Raw genomic sequence first — 18,418 nt, 5'->3', positions numbered from 1 at the left:
TCATGTTCTATCTGAATCATGAAAGAAAAAATTTGGGTTCGGTGTCCTTTTAATTGTTAGTTAAAACTTAGGTTTTTTTTAATTTCACAGGTAAGTTTTTATTTATTTTAAGATAGGGATATTGTATTGTAATTTTAATTTAAAGTTAGGGGGTAGTTTAACCCCTTAACGACGCATGTCGTACAGGGTACGTAGCACACAACCTGGTCTTAAAAGACCAGCGATGTACCCTGTACAACATTAGGGGTTTAAAGCGGCTGGAAGCTTTCCTGCTCGCTTCCAGCCGCTTTCCGGTTATTGCAGTGATGCCTCGATATTGAGGCATCCTGCAATAACACCCCTTGGCCATCCGATGCAGAGAGAGCCACTCTGTGGCCCTTTCTGCACCGGACATCGATGGCCGGTATCGTTGGTGGGTGGGAGCCGATTTGGGAGGTGGGCGGTCATCGATGGGCCAGGTAATGTAGAGGGGGCGGGATCGGGGGTGGGACCGATGGGGGCACGCACAGGCACGCGCGCGCGCATGCACGGGGGGCAGCGGGCGGGCGCGTGCACGGGGTGGGAGCGGTTGGGAACCGCTACACTACAGAAAAGATTGTGTTATAAAATTAGGAGAAAGGGATATTTTAATTTTGAAAAAGAATCAATCGAAGGTATCTAGGAGGGGGTGGGGGTTTGGTCTTTGGTGGGGGGGGGGGGGAGCTACACTACAGAAAAGGGGAAAAAATTAAAAAAGCAACAATTTTATTCTAAAGTGGGTACTGGCAGACAGCTGCCAGTACCCAAGATGGCGCCCATTAAGGCAGAGGGGGAGGGTTAGAGAGCTGTTTGGTGGGGGATCAGTCAGGTTGGGGGCTAAGGGGGGGTTCTACACAGCAGCATATGTAATTGTGGGGTGGGGGAGGGAAGAGAGCTGTTTGGGAGGGATCAGGGGGTCTGATGTTTCAGGTGGGAGGCTGAGCTCTACACTAAAGCTAAAATTAACCCTGCAAGCTCCCTACAAGCTACCTAATTAACCCCTTCACTGCTAGCCATAATAAACGTGTGATACGCAGCAGCATCTAGCGGCCTTCTAAGTACCAAAAAGCAACCCCAAAGCCATATATGTCTGCTATTTCTGAACAAAGGGGATCCCAGAGAAGCATTTACAACCATTTGTGCCATAATTGCACAAGCTGTTTGTAAATGATTTCAGTGAGAAACCTAAAATTGTGAAAAATTTAACTTTTTTTTAATTTGATCGCATTTGGTGGTGAAATGGTGGCATGAAATATACCAAAATGGGCCTAGATCAGTACTTGGGGTTGTCTACTACACTACACTAAAGCTAAAATTACCCCAAAAAGCTCCCTACATGCTCCCTAATTAGGTTTACCATACGTCCCGTTTTTACCGGGATTGTCCCTGTTTTGAGCTCCTGTCCCAGTGTCCCACCCATTTTTCCATTTTGTCCCGGCCGCCGGTGTTCTATCAATCATTCCAGCGAATTCATCAGACTAGCGTAGTCTGATTAATTAGCTGGAATGATAGAACACCGGCAAATCTGTGAACTTAGCTTTGTTGCGCATGCGCTTCCTTTTACAGCTCTCTCGGACTGCTGCCCGTCGAAATGTGCGACCGTGACGTCACCACATTCTTGTAACAGACGGGTCGCAGAATCCGACCAATAACTTGTGCTTCGCCTCTGCTTCACACTGTTTTGGCGCCTTCAAGGAGAAAGCATTGTGCGGCTGCACACTGTGGCTTCCTGTTACCTGAAGCATTAGAAATACATTGCAGGGCGCTGAAGCAAATAAAAAAAACATTTTTCTTGCTGATCTTCTTGCGGATAAGTACGCATTGTTTACTACATACCTAACTTGATCTTTTCCTTTCATACCACATATCTATCTGCTATGTGTTGTTATATTTATATTTTATTATGATATCTCCATTATATTGTAATTGTGCTGCTGGGGTCACTAATCATTAAATTAATGATGATGATTGATGACCCCAGCAGCACAATTATATTAACATAATTAATGATGCCCAGTAGCACAATTAAATTACCATAATTAATGTAATTAATTATGTTAATATAATTGTGCTGCTGGGGTTATCATCATTAATTGTGTTAATATAATTGTGCTGCTGGGGTCATCATCATTAATTGTGTTAATATAATTGTGCTGCTGTGGTCATTATCATTAATTATGTTAATATAATTGTGTTTAGTTTAACTTATTTTTAACTGCCAAATGTATTTTTAACTGGAAAATTACTGGCACCGTGCCAGGTTGTCCCAGTTTCACCTCTGAAAATGTTGGTAAGCCTATCCCTAATTAACCCTTTCACTGCTGGGCATAATACACGTGTAGTGCGCAGTGGCATTTAGCAGCCTTCTAATTACTAAAAAGCAACGCCAAAGCCATATAAGTCTGCTATTTCTGAACAAAGGGGATCCCAGAGAAAAATTTACAACCATTTATGCCATAATTGCACAAGCTGTTTGTAAATAATTTCAGTGAGAAACCGAAAGTTTGTGAAAAAATTTGTGAAAAAGTGAACTATTTTTTGTATTTGATCGCATTTGGCGGTGAAATGGTGGCATGAAATATACCAAAATTGTCCTAGATCAATACTTTGGGATGTCTACTAAAAAAAAATATATACAAGTCAATGGATATTCAGTAAATCCTGAAAGATATTAGTGTTCTAATGTAACTAGCGCTAATTTTGAAAAAAAAAAATGGTTTGGAAATAGCAAAGTGCTACTTGTATTTATGGCCCTATAACTTGCAAAAAAAGCAAAGAACATGTAAACATTGGGTATTTCTAAACTCAGGACAAAATTTAGAAACTATTTAGCATGGGTGTTTTTTGGTGGTTGTAGATGTGTAATTTGGGGGGTCAAAGTTAGAAAAAGTGTGTTTTTTTTCTCATATTTCATAAGATATGATGAAAATAATGGTATCTTTAGAAAGTCCATTTAATGGCGAGAAAAACGGTATATAATATGTGTGGGTACAGTAAATGAGTACGAGGAAAATTAAAGCTAAACACATACACCGCAAAAATGTAAAAATAGCCTTGGTCCCAAACGGACAGAAAATGGAAAAGTGCTGTGGTCATTAAGGGGTTAATTTAGATTTTTGTGATGAGGGGGGGTGGCCGTTTAGGGGTTAATAGGTTTATTTAGTGGCGGTGATGTGGGAGGCCAGAGGTTTAGGGGTTAATAACTATGTTTAGTGGCGGTTATGTCGGGGAGCGTCAGAAAAGGGGTTAATAGCTTTATTATAGTGTCAGCGAAGTTGGGGTGAGGGAGAATAGGGGTTAATAAGTTTATTATAGTGGCGGCGATGTTGGGGAACGGCGGAATAGGGGTTAATAACTTTTATTAGTGGCCGCGATGTCGGGAGCGGCAGATTAGGGGTTAATAACTTTATTTTGTGTCGGCGATGTCGGGGGCGGCAGATTAGGGGTGTTTAGACTTGGGGTTTATTCTCAGCCCTTGGATTTTGTGTGGTATGGGGCTTATCGCCACCATATCACACGCACAAGGCAGCTTTTCTGTAAATTGTAATGGCAGCGCTATGGAAAGTGACAAAACGCAACTTTTGTTGCGTTCGTTTTGCACCCTCTTTAGCGCAAAACTTGTAATCTATGCAAAAGGTAGTTATGAATCATTTACATTCCAATGTTCTACACATACATTTTTATTTCTATGTATATATTTTGTAGCTATATGAATATAATATACAGGTATACATACGTACATATCTAACCCTAATCATACTCCTTACCCTAGTATTAACTTTAAACCCAACCCTAATCATACTCCTAACCCTAGCATTAATCTTAAACCCAACCCTAACCCTCATCATACTCCTAACCCTAGTATTAACCTTAAACCCGGCCATAACCCTAACCATACTCCTAACCTTAGTATTAAACTTAAACCCAACCCTGACCCTAATCATACTCCTTATCCTAGTATTAACCTTAAACCCAACCCTAATCATACTCCTTAACCTAGTATTAACCTTAAACCCAACCCTAATCATACTCCTAACCCTAGCATTAACCTTAAATCCAACCCTAACCCTCATCATATTCCTAACTCTAGTATTAATCTTTAACACAACCCTAACCCTAACCATACTCCTAACCATAGTATTAAACTTAAACCCAACCCTGACCCTAATCATACTCCTAACCCTAGTATTAACCTTAACCCAACCCTAATCATACTCCATACCCTAGTATTAACCTTAAACCTAACCCTAATCATACTCCTAACCCTAGCATTAACCTTAAGCCCAACCCTAACCCTCATCATACTCCTAACTCTAGTATTAACCTTAAACTCAACCCTAACCATACTCTTAACCCTAGAATTAAACTTAAACCCAACCCTGACTCTAACCATACAACTAACCCTAATATTAACCTTAAACCCAACCCTAATCATACTCCTAACCCTAGCATTCACCTTAATCCTTAACCATAATCATACTCCTAACCCTAGCATTCACCTTAAACCCAGCCCTAACCCTAGCATTCACCTTAAACCCAACCCTAGTCATACTCCTAACCCTAGCATTAACCTTAAACCCAAACCTAATCCTACTCCTAACCCTAGTATTAACCTTAAGTCTTACTCTAATCCTACTCCTAACCCTAGTATTAATCTTAAACACAACCCTAACCCTACTCCTAATCCTAGTATTAAACTTAAACCCAAACCCAACCCTAATCATACTCCTTACCCTAGTATTAACCTGAAACCCAACCCTAATCATACTCCTAACCCTAGCATTAACCTTAAACCCAACCCTAACCCTCATCATACTCCTAACTCTAGTATTAACCTTAAACCCAACCCTAACCATACTCTTAGCCCTAGAATTAAACTTAAACCCAACCCTGACCCTAACCATACTCCTAACCCTAGCATTCACCTTAATCCTTAACCCTAATCATACTCCTAACCCTAGCATTCACCTTAAACCCAACCCTAACCCTAGCATTCACCTTAAACCCAACCCTAGTCATACTCCTAACCCTAGCATTAACCTTAAACCCAACCCTAATCCTACTCCTAACCCTAGTATTAACCTTAAGTCTTACTCTTATCATACTCCTAACCCTAGTATTATCCTTAAACACAACCCTAACCCTTAAATTAACCCCACTCCTAACCCTAACCCTAGGCCTAACCCTATCCCTAGCATTAACCTTAAACCCAACCCTAATCATACTCTTAACCCTTATCATCTTCCTAACCCTAACCTTTAAACTAACCATAACCATACTCCTAATCTTAAACACAACCCTAATCATACTCCTAACCCTAGTATTAACCTTCAACCCAACCCTAACCCTTAAACTAACCATAATACTACTAATAATCCTAACCCTAATCTTAAAACTAACCCTAATCATACTCCTAACCCTAGCATTAACCTTAAGTCTAACCCCAACCCTACTACTAACCCTAAGTCTAACCCTAATCATTCTCCTAACCCTAGGCCTAATCCTATCCCTAGCATTAACCTTAAACCCAACCCTAATCATAATAATAACCCTAACCCTAGTATTAACCTTAAACCCAACCCTAACCCTAAAAATACTTCTAACCTTAGTATTAACCTTTAACCCAACCCTAACCCTAGTATTAACCTTTAAATTAACCCCAAAACTACTGTTAACCCTAATCATACTCCTAACCCTAGCATTAACCTTAAACTCTAACCCTAATCATACTCCTAACCCTAGTATTCACCTTAAACCCAACCCTAATTATACTCCTAACCCAAGCATTCACCTTAAACCAAACACTAAACCTAATCATACTCCTAACCCTATTTTTAACATTAAGTGTAGCCCTAATCATACTCCTAACCCTAGGATTAATCTTAAACCCAATCCTAACCCTAGTATTAACCTTTAAATTAACTCCACTCCTACCCTTATCTTTAGCCTTAAACCCAATCCTAATCATTCTCCTAACCCTAATCATAGCCCTAACCCTAATCATACTCCTAACCCTAACTCTAATCTTAAACCCAACCCTAATCATACTCCTAACCCTAGTATTAACCTTAAACCTTAACCCTAATCATACTCCTTACCCTAATGATTCTACTAACCGTAGCACTAGCCTTAACTTTAAGTATACCCCTAATCATACTTCTAACCCTATGCCTAGAATTAACCTTAAGTCTATCCCTAATCATACTCCTAACCCTAGGCTTAACACTAGCATTAAACTTAAGTCTATCCCTAATCATACGCCTAACCCTAGGCCTAGAACTAGCATTAACCTTAAGTATATCCCTAGCATTAACCTTTAAACTAACCATAACCATACTCCTAATCTTAAACTTAACCCTAATCATACTCCTAACCCTAATATTAACCTTCAACCCAACCCTAACCCTTAAACTAACCATAATCCTACTAATAATCCTAACCCTAATCTTAAACCTAACCCTAATCATACTCCTAACCCTAGTATTAACCTTAAATCTAACCCTAACCCTACTACTAACCCTAACACTAACCTTAAGTCTAACCCTAATCATTCTCCTAACCCTAGGCCTAATCCTATCCCTAGCATTAACCTTAAACCCAACCCTAATCATAATAATAACCCTAACCATAGTATTAACCTTAAACCCAACTCTTACCCTAAAAATACTTCTAACCTTAGTATTAACCTTTAACCCAACCCTAACCCTAGCATTAACCTTTAAATTAACCCCAAACCTACTTTAACCCTAATTATACTCCTAACCCTAGCATTCACCTTAAACCCAACCCTAATCATACTCCTAACCCTAGCATTCACCTTAAACCCAACCCTAATCATACTCCTAACCCTAATCTTAAACCCAACCCTAATCATACTCCTAACTCTAGTATTAACCTTAAACCTTAACCCTAATCATACTCCTTACCCTAATGATTCTACTAACCGTAGCACTAGCCTTAACCTTAAGTATACCCCTAATCATACTTCTAACCCTAGGCCTAGAATTAACCTTAAGTCTATCCCTAATCATACTCCTAACCCTAGGTTTAACACTAGCATTAACCTTAAGTCTATCCCTAATCATACGCCTAACCCTAGGCCTAGAACTAGCATTAACCTTGAGTATATCCCTAATCATACTCCTAACCCTAGGCCTAGCACTAACATTAACCTTAAGTATATCCCTAATCATACTCCTAACCCTAGGCCTAGCACTAGCATTAACCTTAAGTCTATCCCTAATCATACTCCTAACCCTAGGTTTAACACTAGCATTAACCTTAAGTCTATCCCTAATCATACGCCTAACCCTAGGCCTAGAACTAGCATTAACCTTGAGTATATCCCTAATCATACTCCTAACCCTAGGCCTAGCACTAACATTAACCTTAAGTATATCCCTAATCATACTCCTAACCCTAGGCCTAGCACTAGCATTAACCTTAAGTCTATCTCTAATCATACTCATAAGCCTAGGCCTAGCACTAGCATTAACCTTAAACCCAACCCTAATCATACTCCTAACCCTAATGATTCTACTTACCCTAGCACTATCCAAAATCATATTCCTAACCCTAGGCCTAGCACTAAAGCTAAATGTTGCAGAAGTCACCTTCTATAAAGATGATTGTGTATTTGCCGGTGATGCGAGCATTGATATGGGGAGCTGACTTCTCTGACTATATTTCTGCATTACAGATAACTACACCAAGCACATTTTTCACTGACAATGGGTATTGGCTGGTAACGTCACTGTGTTATCTATTGCAGATCATAGCTGGGGGGAAGACCCTCGCCCCTCTCTGTGGAAATACCATACCGGCAGACATAGACACACGCAGCCATAACGTGGATCTTGTCTTCACAACTGATGGCTCAGGATACAATACAGGATGGAAAATGGTGTACACCACAAAAGGTCAGCAAATCAGAAGAAGCTTATCTTTAGTTTTGTACCCCCTGTATAGTGCCACGGAATCTGCTACATATAATATTAACAGTGCACAAAGGAAGAACCTTATAAGGAAAATGCATCCAACAGTGCAGCACAAAAATACAGACATTAGAGAGTATATTTATATATACAGACATTAGAGAATATATATATATATATATATATATATATATATATATATATATATATATATATATATATATATATATAAATACAGACATTATAGAGTATATATATAAATAAATAAATACAGGGAGTGCAGAATTATTAGGCAAGTTGTATTTTTGAGGATTAATTTTATTATTGAACAACAACCATGTTCTCAATGAACCCAAAAAACTAATTAATATCAAAGCTGAATAGTTTTGGAAGTAGTTTTTAGTTTGTTTTTAGTTATAGCTATTTTAGGGGGATATCTGTGTGTGCAGGTGACTATTACTGTGCATAATTATTAGGCAACTTAACAAAAAACAAATATATACCCATTTCAATTATTTATTTTTACCAGTGAAACCAATATAACATCTCAACATTCACAAATATACATTTCTGACATTCAAAAACAAAACAAAAACAAATCAGTGACCAATATAGCCACCTTTCTTTGCAAGGACACTCAAAAGCCTGCCATCCATGGATTCTGTCAGTGTTTTGATCTGTTCACCATCAACATTGCGTGCAGCAGCAACCACAGCCTCCCAGACACTGTTCAGAGAGGTGTACTGTTTTCCCTCCTTGTAAATCTCACATTTGATGATGGACCACAGGTTCTCAATGGGGTTCAGATCAGGTGAACAAGGAGGCCATGTCATTAGATTTTCTTCTTTTATACCCTTTCTTGCCAGCCACGCTGTGGAGTACTTGGACACGTGTGATGGAGCATTGTCCTGCATGAAAATCATGTTTTTCTTGAAGGATGCAGACTTCTTCCTGTACCACTGCTTGAAGAAGGTGTCTTCCAGAAACTGGCAGTAGGACTGGGAGTTGAGCTTGACTCCATCCTCAACCCGAAAAGGCCCCACAAGCTCATCTTTGATGATACCAGCCCAAACCAGTACTCCACCTCCACCTTGCTGGCGTCTGAGTCGGACTGGAGCTCTCTGCCCTTTACCAATCCAGCCACGGGCCCATCCATCTGGCCCATCAAGACTCACTCTCATTTCATCAGTCCATAAAACCTTAGAAAAATCAGTCTTGAGATATTTCTTGACCCAGTCTTGACGTTTCAGCTTGTGTGTCTTGTTCAGTGGTGGTCGTATTTCAGCCTTTCTTACCTTGGCCATGTCTCTGAGTATTGCACACCTTGTGCTTTTGGGCACTCCAGTGATGTTGCAGCTCTGAAATATGGCCAAACTGGTGGCAAGTGGCATCTTGGCAGCTGCACGCTTGACTTTTCTCAGTTCATGGGCAGTTATTTTGCGCCTTGGTTTTTCCACACACTTCTTGCGACCCTGTTGACTATTTTGAATGAAACGCTTGATTGTTCGATGATCACGCTTCAGAAGCTTTGCAATTTTAAGAGTGCTGCATCCCTCTGCAAGATATCTCACTATTTTTGACTTTTCTGAGCCTGTCAAGTCCTTCTTTTGACCCATTTTGCCAAAGGAAAGGAAGTTGCCTAATAATTATGCACACCTGATATAGGGTGTTGATGTCATAAGACCACACCCCTTCTCATTACAGAGATGCACATCACCTAATATGCTTAATTGGTAGTAGGCTTTCGAGCCTATACAGCTTGAAGTAAGACAACATGCATAAAGAGGATGATGTGGTCAAAATACTCATTTGCCTAATAATTCTGCACTCCCTGTATATATATATATATATATATACTCTATATGTCTCTATATATATATATACTCTATATGTCTGTTTTTGCTGTTTAATTTTATATATAGAAGTGCATTGAAGTATATATAGAAGTGCATTGAAGCCCTTTGCAGTTAAAGTGAATGTCAAGTTAGCTATATAAGCAAAATTGAAACGATAATATTGAAAAAATGAACAACGATTAGTTGATTGCAGATGATTCATCGGTCAATCAAATTCTGAAAATGGTGACCGGAGCCTCAGCTATTAGCCGTGTAGTGTTTATAGGGAAATATCTCTGAAGATAAGTATCTACTAACGATTTCATGAATGAAACTCTCATTCATTTTTCAATACTATCATTTCACCTTTGCTTATATAGCTAACTTGACATTCACTTTAAAGTGAATGCCAATTTTGATGCTAAAGTGCCCGTTTTTTAAAAATTCGATTAAAAACAGGGGCACTTTAATTCATCAAAATTTACATTTCACTCCTGTTGAGAAAAAAAAAAAAACTTACCTTTTAATCTTCACAGCAGCTCCAGCTTCCTCCACCCGTCGCAAAGCCTCTTCCTGGGTCTAAAATGAGGAATCCGGCTTCCTCCAATAACGGCGTTGAATCAGACACTGATTGGAGGATGACCTATCCATCATTTCTGACATCAGAAATGGCTTGCAACGACCGGAGGAAGCTGGAGCTGCTGTGAAGATTAAAAGGTAAGTTGTTTTTTCACAACAGGAGTGAAATGCAATATTCATTTTTAACAAAGGTTTTTTAACTATATATTTACTGTAAATATTTGACATTCTAATGTTCTGCACATAGCAGAATATGTTCTATGTATTTCTAAATAGATATTCCTATATATATCTGTATATATCTGTACCTATATATTATATATATATATATATATATATATAGGTATAGATATAAATTGTACCAAAAAAAAACCCATCAGATATATGTAGAAATAGTTATTTCTGAATAAATAGAACATATTCTGTTATTTGAAGAACATTGGAATATGAAATATTCATAATTTTTATGTTGGGTTAGCGCAAATGAGACTATGCGATTGGGTTTGTGCAAGAGTTGGGTGTTTTTCCACCTTTTTTCTCCATTGACTTCTATAGGGGAATACGTGAATGTGCACACGATATTCTAACTTCAGCTTTTTGCGTTTGTCGGGTTAACATGAGAGAGAAAACAGTTTACTTTCAACTTGTAATAAGAGTGCAACCCGATAAGCACAAAAAGCTTACTTCTAGCACAATTAACGCTCAAGCTGAAGCATTAAGTTGCGTTCCACTGGCCCAGTGTGTTTATGTTTTCATGTTGTATATAAACAATTAAGCGCTGCATTACAAAAATATGCAAACAAAATTTTTTTCATACTATAATTTTGTTTGTAAAATTTGCAGGGTTTTGCTATTTCTGAGCAGTCTGTGGATATACCCCCTGCAACATATGTCCCAACATGTGTGTCTAGGTACTGGGGACTCAGGAGGTTGAGGGGGCAAGTGCCATTTTGTGAACAGGGCTGTGCTCGGAGGGAGTGAGGTCATGGGTTGATAGTGTGCTGGCTCATGGTTGTGTCTGTGTGGTTTGTGAGCGTGTCTGTGAAGTTTGTGGGTGTGTCTGGGTGGTTTGTGGGTGTGTCTGGGTGGCTTGTGGGTGTGTCTGGGTGGCTTGTGGGCATGTCTGGGTGGTGTTATGAGCATGTATGGGCAGTATATAGGTGGTTTTAAGGGAAATTCTGCAAATCAGGATATATGGCTGTCTCAGAGAGACAGCAGAACAGAGCTCAGAATTAGGGTCTGCTTGCTTGTTTGCTTTACCAAAAAGCTGCTTACAGGTGAAATGAAAGCCTTATACACAGACAATCTCAGTATAACTGCAGTATGCACTCCTGGTCTCCTGTCCCTCTGGGGGTGACATGTGAGACTCACTGTAGCATTGTGATATACACAGACAATCTCAGGATAACTGCAGTATGCACTCCTGGTCTTCTGTCCCTCTGGGGGTGACATGTGAGACTCACTGTAGCATTGCCCTATACACAGACAATCTCAGGATAACTGCAGTATGCACTCCTGGTCTTCTGTCCCTCTGGGGGTGACATGTGAGACTCACTGTAGCATTGTGATATACACTGACAATCTCAGGATAACTGCAGTATGCACTCCTGGTCTTCTGTCCCTCTGGGGGTGACATGTGAGACTCACTGTTGCATTGCCCTATACACAGACAATCTCAGTATAACTGCAGTATGCACTCCTGGTCTCCTGTCCCTCTGGGGTGACATGTGAGACTCACTGTGGCATTACCCTATACACAGACAATCTCAGTATAACTGCAGTATGCACTCCTGGTCTCTTGTCCCTCTGGGGGTGACATGTGAGACTTACTGTAGCATTACTCTATACACAGAAAATCTCAGTATAACTGCAGTATGCACTCCTGGTCTCCTGTACCTCTGGGGGTGACACGCGAGACTCACTGTAGCATTTCCCTATACACAGACAATCTCAGTATAACTGCAGTATGCACTCCTGGTCTCCTGTCCCTCTGGGGGTGACATGTGAGACTCATTGTAGCATTGCCCTATACACAGACAATCTCAGGATAACTGCAGTGTGCACTCCTGGTCTCCTGTCCCTCTGGGGATGACATGTGAGACTCATTGTAGCATTGCCCTATACACAGACAATCTCAGGATAACTGCAGTGTGCACTCCTGGTCTCCTGTCCCTCTGGGGGTGACATGTGAGACTCACTGTAGCATTGCCCTATACACAGACAATCTCAGGATACTGCAGTATGCACTCCTAGTTGCCTTTACCTCTGGGGGTGACATGTGAGACTCACTGCAGCATTGCCTTATGCACAGACAATCTCAGGATAACTGCAGTATGCACTCTTGGTTTCCTGTCCCTCTGGGGGTGACATGTGAGACTCACTGTAACATTGTGATATACACATACAATATCAGAATACTGCAGTATGCACTCCTGGTCGCCTGTCCCTCTGGGGTGACTAGGGTTGCCACCCGCCCCGGTATCACCAGGACAGTCCCGGTCTGGGACTGTATGTCCCGTGTCCCGGAACTACCCTCAAATGCCCCAGGCTAAGAGTTCCCCTGGCAGCAAGCAGCAGTGAACAACACAGATAAAAAAAAAATAGCTGGCCAGGGGAGCTCTTAGCCCAGGGGCGGGGTGCCGTGAGCAGGGTTGAGTTAAATGCAGCCTAATCTGTAAGCCAGACGTTCGTCCTATAAAAGTGCGGCGGTTGTTTGAATTTCTTGTGCCTGGCGGTGCTTTGGGGTGAGTGAGTGAGTGAGTGTGGAGATTAACATACAATGGGACTGGTCAGTTTGTAACCAGTTGGAGTGAATGCCGTTACCCTGCGAGAGAACAGTGTGATCTGCATACACTGACATGATCCCCTGTGAACTAGCCTGAGCTGTAAATTTGTTTTCTTTTACAAGATATGACGAGTCCACGGATTTCATTCTTTCTTATGGGATTACGCCTCCTGGTCAGCAGGAGGAGGCAAAGAGCACCACAGCAGAGCTGTATATATAGCTCCTCCCTTCCCTCCCACCCCAGTCATTCTCTTTGCCTGTGTTAGTTATAGGAAGAGGTAAAGTGAGGTGTTAGTTTAGATTCTTCAATCAATAAGTTTTTTGTTTTAAAATGGTGCCAGTGAGTACTATTTTTCTCAGGGCGAAATCATCAGTCAATAACTTCCCAAGAGGAGTGGAGACATTTTAATTTCTGCCCTGATGTTGATGATCTTAGCATACCTTATCTAAGATCCTGCTGGTTACCACAGATCGGTTGAAGGTAGTGTAAAGAACATCTTCAGTGTGTGGAACCGTGTCATGCTGCACTCAGCATTGAGGTATGTTCAGTCATTTGCTTCGGGGGAAACTAGATACATCAACTGTGTTTTTTGTGCAGTTCACTTATACTTGAGTATGCTGTGTGTAGGCTGACGCTGGGACATGTGGATTGTTCCCCGAGGGCTATCGTTATCTGTAGTAGCTTATAACCGGTCAGGGGAGTGTGTGTTTAAGAGGGGAACATTGGCGTTTTTCGTTATTTGGGTTATGGGAAAACCGACATGTTTTTCTTCCCATGCGGGTCTCTGTTAGACTCGAGTTATGCCCACGATGGGCGGGGCCTGGTTTTGCGCGCTCAGACGCGCAGTTATCATCCGGATTCTCGATCGGCAGCAGGTCTCTGGGCTCCGGTGTGGCCTAAGTCAGTTTGTGTATACAAGGGCACAAATAGACTTGGGAGCGCCGCTCACGGAAGACTCAGTGTTTGTCTGGGGGCAGGTAGAGCTGTGGCGAGGTGCAAGTGTCTAGAGTTTTATTAAGCTTGGTACATAGCTGAACTTGTATGGCGCTCCTTATTGTTGCAAAATTATTATTGCTGCAATCAGAACAATTATTGCGCTTTTGTTTTTTAAAGACACAGTAGGCTTCTTTTATTTAAAAAATTTTACTATAAGATTTGACTTTCAAGGCTAATTATATCAAGTGGAAAAACGACTAATATTGCTATTGCTAGTCTGTTTAACATGGCTGAACTTCAGGAAAGTACCTGTTCTATGTGTTTAGATGCCAATGTGGAACCCCCTCTTACTTTTTGTCCCTCATGTACTGAAAGGGCCTTACAATGTAAAGAACAAATTTTCTTTAATGCAAGTATGTCTAAGGATGCTTCTCAGACTGATGAGAATCAGGGTATGCCGCTACTTTCTCCCCAAGCGTCACAACCTTTAACGCCCACCCAAGCGACGCTGTGTTCCTCAACCGCGTCCACTTCATTTACTCTGCAGGATATGGCTGCAGTTATGTCATCCACCCTTACAGAAGTTTTATCCAAGTTGCCAGTGTTGCAGGGCAAACGCAGCAGGACAGAAGCCACTTTGGTTCCTGCGACTTCTGATGCTTTGATGGCTATTTCCGATGTACCCTCACAGGGATCTGATTTGGGGGGGTAGGGAACTTCTGTCTGAGGGGGAACTTTCCGACTCGGGAAGTGTGTTACCTCAGACAGACTCGGACGTCATGTCCTTCAGATTTAAGCTTGAACACCTCCGCCTGTTACTTTGGGAGGTTTTAGCGACTCTGGATGACTGTGACTCTATTGTGGTACCACCAGAGAAATTGTGTAAGATGGACAAATACTTAGAGGTTCCTTCTTACTCTGATATTTTTCTGGTTCCTAAGAGAATTTCAGAAATTATTACGCAGGAATGAGAAAGACCGGGTATCCCATTCTCACCTTCTAATTTTAAGAAAATGTATCCTATAGCTGACACTGTTCGGGATTCTTGGCAAACAGTCCCTAAGGTGGAGGGAGCTATATCTACCATGGCTAAGCGTACAACTATTCCTATTGAGGACAGTTGTGCTTTCAAAGACCCTATGGATAAAAGTTGGAGGGTCGTCTAAAAAAGCTATTTATTCATCAGCGTTTTCTCTTACAACCGACGGCTTGTATTGTACCAGTTACAACTGCGGCTGCCTTTTGGTTTGACGCCTTAGAAGAGTCTCTTAAGACCGAGACACCTTTAGAAGAAATCTTAGATAGAATTAAGGCCCTTAAGCTGGCTAATTTTTTTATTACGGATGCCGCCTTTCAGATCGCCAAGCTGGTGGCTAAGAATGCAGGATTCGCCATTTTAGCGAGTAGAGCGTTATGGTTAAAATCTTGGTCTGCTGATGTGTCCTCTAAATCAAAGCTTTTGGCTATTCCTTTCAAAGGAAAGACCCTATTCGGGCCTGACTTGAAAGAAATTATTTCTGACATTACGGGAGGTAAGGGTGATCTCCTAGCTCAGGATAAAGCAGCTAAACAAAGGGGTAAACAGAATGATTTTCGTTCCTTTCGAAATTTCAAGAGAGTCCCCTCTTCTTCTTCCGCTAAGCAGGAAGGGAATTTTGCACAAGCCAAGTCCATCTGGAGACCCAACCAGGCTTGGAACAAGGGTAAACAACCCAAGAAGCCCGCTGCTGCTCCCAAATCAGCATGATGGGGCGGCCCCCAATCCGGGACCGGATCTAGTAGGGGGCAGACTTACTCTCTTTGCCTCGGGTTGGATAAGAGACGTTCAGGACCCCTGGACACTGGAAATAGTGCCCCAAGGGTATCAACTGGAATTAAAAAAATTCTCTCCCAAGGGGGAGGTTTCTACTTTCACGATTGTCTGTAGACCAGATAAAAAAAGAGGCGTTCTTACCTCTCTACTATGGGAGTAATTCGTCCCGTTCCAATACAGGAACAGGTGCAGGGGTTTTACTCAAATCTTTTCGTGGTTCCCAAAAAAGAGGGAACATTCCGACCTATTTCTCAAGAGTCTAAACAAGTTTCTCAGAGTCCCATCCTTTAAGATTCTTCCATTCTTCCATTGATCCAGGAGGGTCAATATATGACTACCGTGGATTTAAAGGATGCATATCTTCATATTCCTATCCAAAAGGATCATCACCAGTTCCTAAGTTTTGCCTTCCTGGACAAACATTTTCAGTTCGTGGCTCTTACCTTTGGGTTGGCCACAGCACCCAGGATCTTCACGAAGGTTTTAGGGTCGCTACTGGTGGTTCTCAGACCGTGGGGCATTGCAGTGGCGCCTTATCTGGACGATATTCTGATCCAGGCGTCATCTTATCAACTGACAAAATCTCATACAGACATGGTTCTGTCCTTTCTGAGGACTCATGGGTGGAAGGTGAATCTAGAAAAGAGTTCACTAATTCCACAGACAAGGGTTCCTTTCTTGGGAACTCTAATAGATTCTATATCCATGAAAATTTTCTTGACGGAAGTCAGAAAGTTAAAGATTCTGAATACATGCCGAGCCCTTCAGTCCAATCCTCGGCCATCAGTCAGACCACTACATCTGAGCATGCTCAGGCAGTGGAATGGAGATTATGCAAATTTGTCTCCTCAGATAGATCTGGATCAGAAGACAAGAGACTCTCTTCTTTGGTGGTTGTCGCTGGATCATCTGTCCCAAGGGACGTGCTTCCACAAACCCTCATGGGTGATAGTGACAACGGACGCCAGTCTACTAGGCTGGGGTGCAGTCTGGAATTCCCTGAAGGCTCAGGGGGTGTGGACTCGGTCGGAGTCTCTACTTCCAATCAATATTCTGGAATTGATAGCAATTTTCAATGCGCTTCAGGCTTGGCCTCAGTTGGCTTCGACCAAATTTATACGCTTTCAGTCGGACAACATCACGACTGTGGCTTACATCAATCATCAGGGAGGAACAAGGGGTTCCTTAGCGATGACAGAAGTATCCAAGATAATTCGGTGGGCGGAGGCTCACTCTTGTTATCTGTCAGCAATCTACATCCCAGGAATGGACAACTGGGAAGCGGACTTTTTGAGCAGACAGACGTTTCATCCGGGGGAATGGAAACTCCATCCGGAGGTATTTGCCACTCTGATTCTCAGATGGGGCAGACCGGAGCTGGATCTTATGGCATCTTGTCAGAATGCCAAACTCCCGAGATACGGATCCAGGTCCAGGGATCCTCAGGCCGAACCGATAGATGCCTTGGCAGTCACTTGGTTGTTCAACCTAGCTTATGTGTTTCCACCGTCTGCTCTCCTTCACCGGGTGATTGCTCGGATCAAACAGGAGAGGGCTTTAGTGATTCTCATCGCTCCTGCATGGCCTCGCAGGACTTGGTATGCCGATCTAGTGGACATGTCCTCTCTGCCACCGTGGAAGCTTCCATTGAGGCAGGACCTTCTCATTCAGGGACCCTTCCATCATCCGAATCTGGTTTCTCTGCAGCTGACTGCTTGGAGATTGAACGCTTGATTTTATCTAAGCGAGGGTTCTCTGATTCGGTCATTGATACCTTGATTCAGGCACGTAAGCCTGTTACCAGAAAGATTTACCATAAGATATGGCGTAAATATATTTATTGGTGCGAATCCAAGGGCTACTCATGGAGTAGGGTTAGGATTCCCAGGATTTTATCTTTTCTCCAAGAAGGAATGGAGAAAGTGTTGTCAGCAAGTTCCTTAAAGGGACAGATTTCTGCTTAGTCGATTTTGCTACAGAAGCGTCTGGCAGATGTTCCAGACGTTCAATCTTTTTGTCAGGCTCTGACTAGAATCAAGCCTGTGTTTAGACCAATTGCTCCACCCTGGAGTTTGAATTTAGTTCTTAATGTTCTTCAAGGGGTTCCGTTTGAACCCATGCATTCCATATATATTAAGTTGTTATCTTGGAAAGTTTTATTTTTGGTTGCTATTTCTTCTGCTCGCAGAGTTTCTGAGCTTTCAGCTTTACAATGTGATTCTCCTTATCTTATTTTCCATTCTGATAAGGTGGTTTGACGTACCAAACCTGGTTTCCTTCATACGGTGGTTTCTAATAAGAATATTAATCAGGAAATTGTTGTTCCTTCCTTGTGTCCTAATCCTTCTTCTAAGAAGGAGCGTCTGTTGCATAACTTGGACGTGGTCCGTGCCCTGAAGTTTTTTTAAAGAATTTTGTCAATCATCTTCATTATTTGTTGTTTTTTTCTGGAAGACGTAGGGGCCAAAAAGCTACGGCTACCTCTCTTTCTTTTTGGCTGAAGAGTATCATCCGTTT

General features: G+C 41.7%; 1 protein-coding gene across 1 annotated transcript in view; it reads left to right on the top strand.

Annotated features, from left to right (window-relative positions):
* The window catches only part of MASP2 (MBL associated serine protease 2), a 390,238-nt gene that overhangs the window by 192,212 nt on the left and 179,608 nt on the right, over positions 1-18,418 (top strand). The window contains exon 6 of the mRNA XM_053691441.1: positions 7,790-7,937. Within this exon, the coding sequence (XP_053547416.1) occupies positions 7,790-7,937 (148 nt within the window). The remainder of the gene's footprint in view (positions 1-7,789; positions 7,938-18,418) is intronic.

Source organism: Bombina bombina, chromosome 8 (genome assembly GCF_027579735.1).
Source record: "Bombina bombina isolate aBomBom1 chromosome 8, aBomBom1.pri, whole genome shotgun sequence".
NCBI classification, from domain to species: domain Eukaryota; kingdom Metazoa; phylum Chordata; class Amphibia; order Anura; family Bombinatoridae; genus Bombina; species Bombina bombina.
This window is presented reverse-complemented; position numbering and strand designations above follow the sequence as displayed.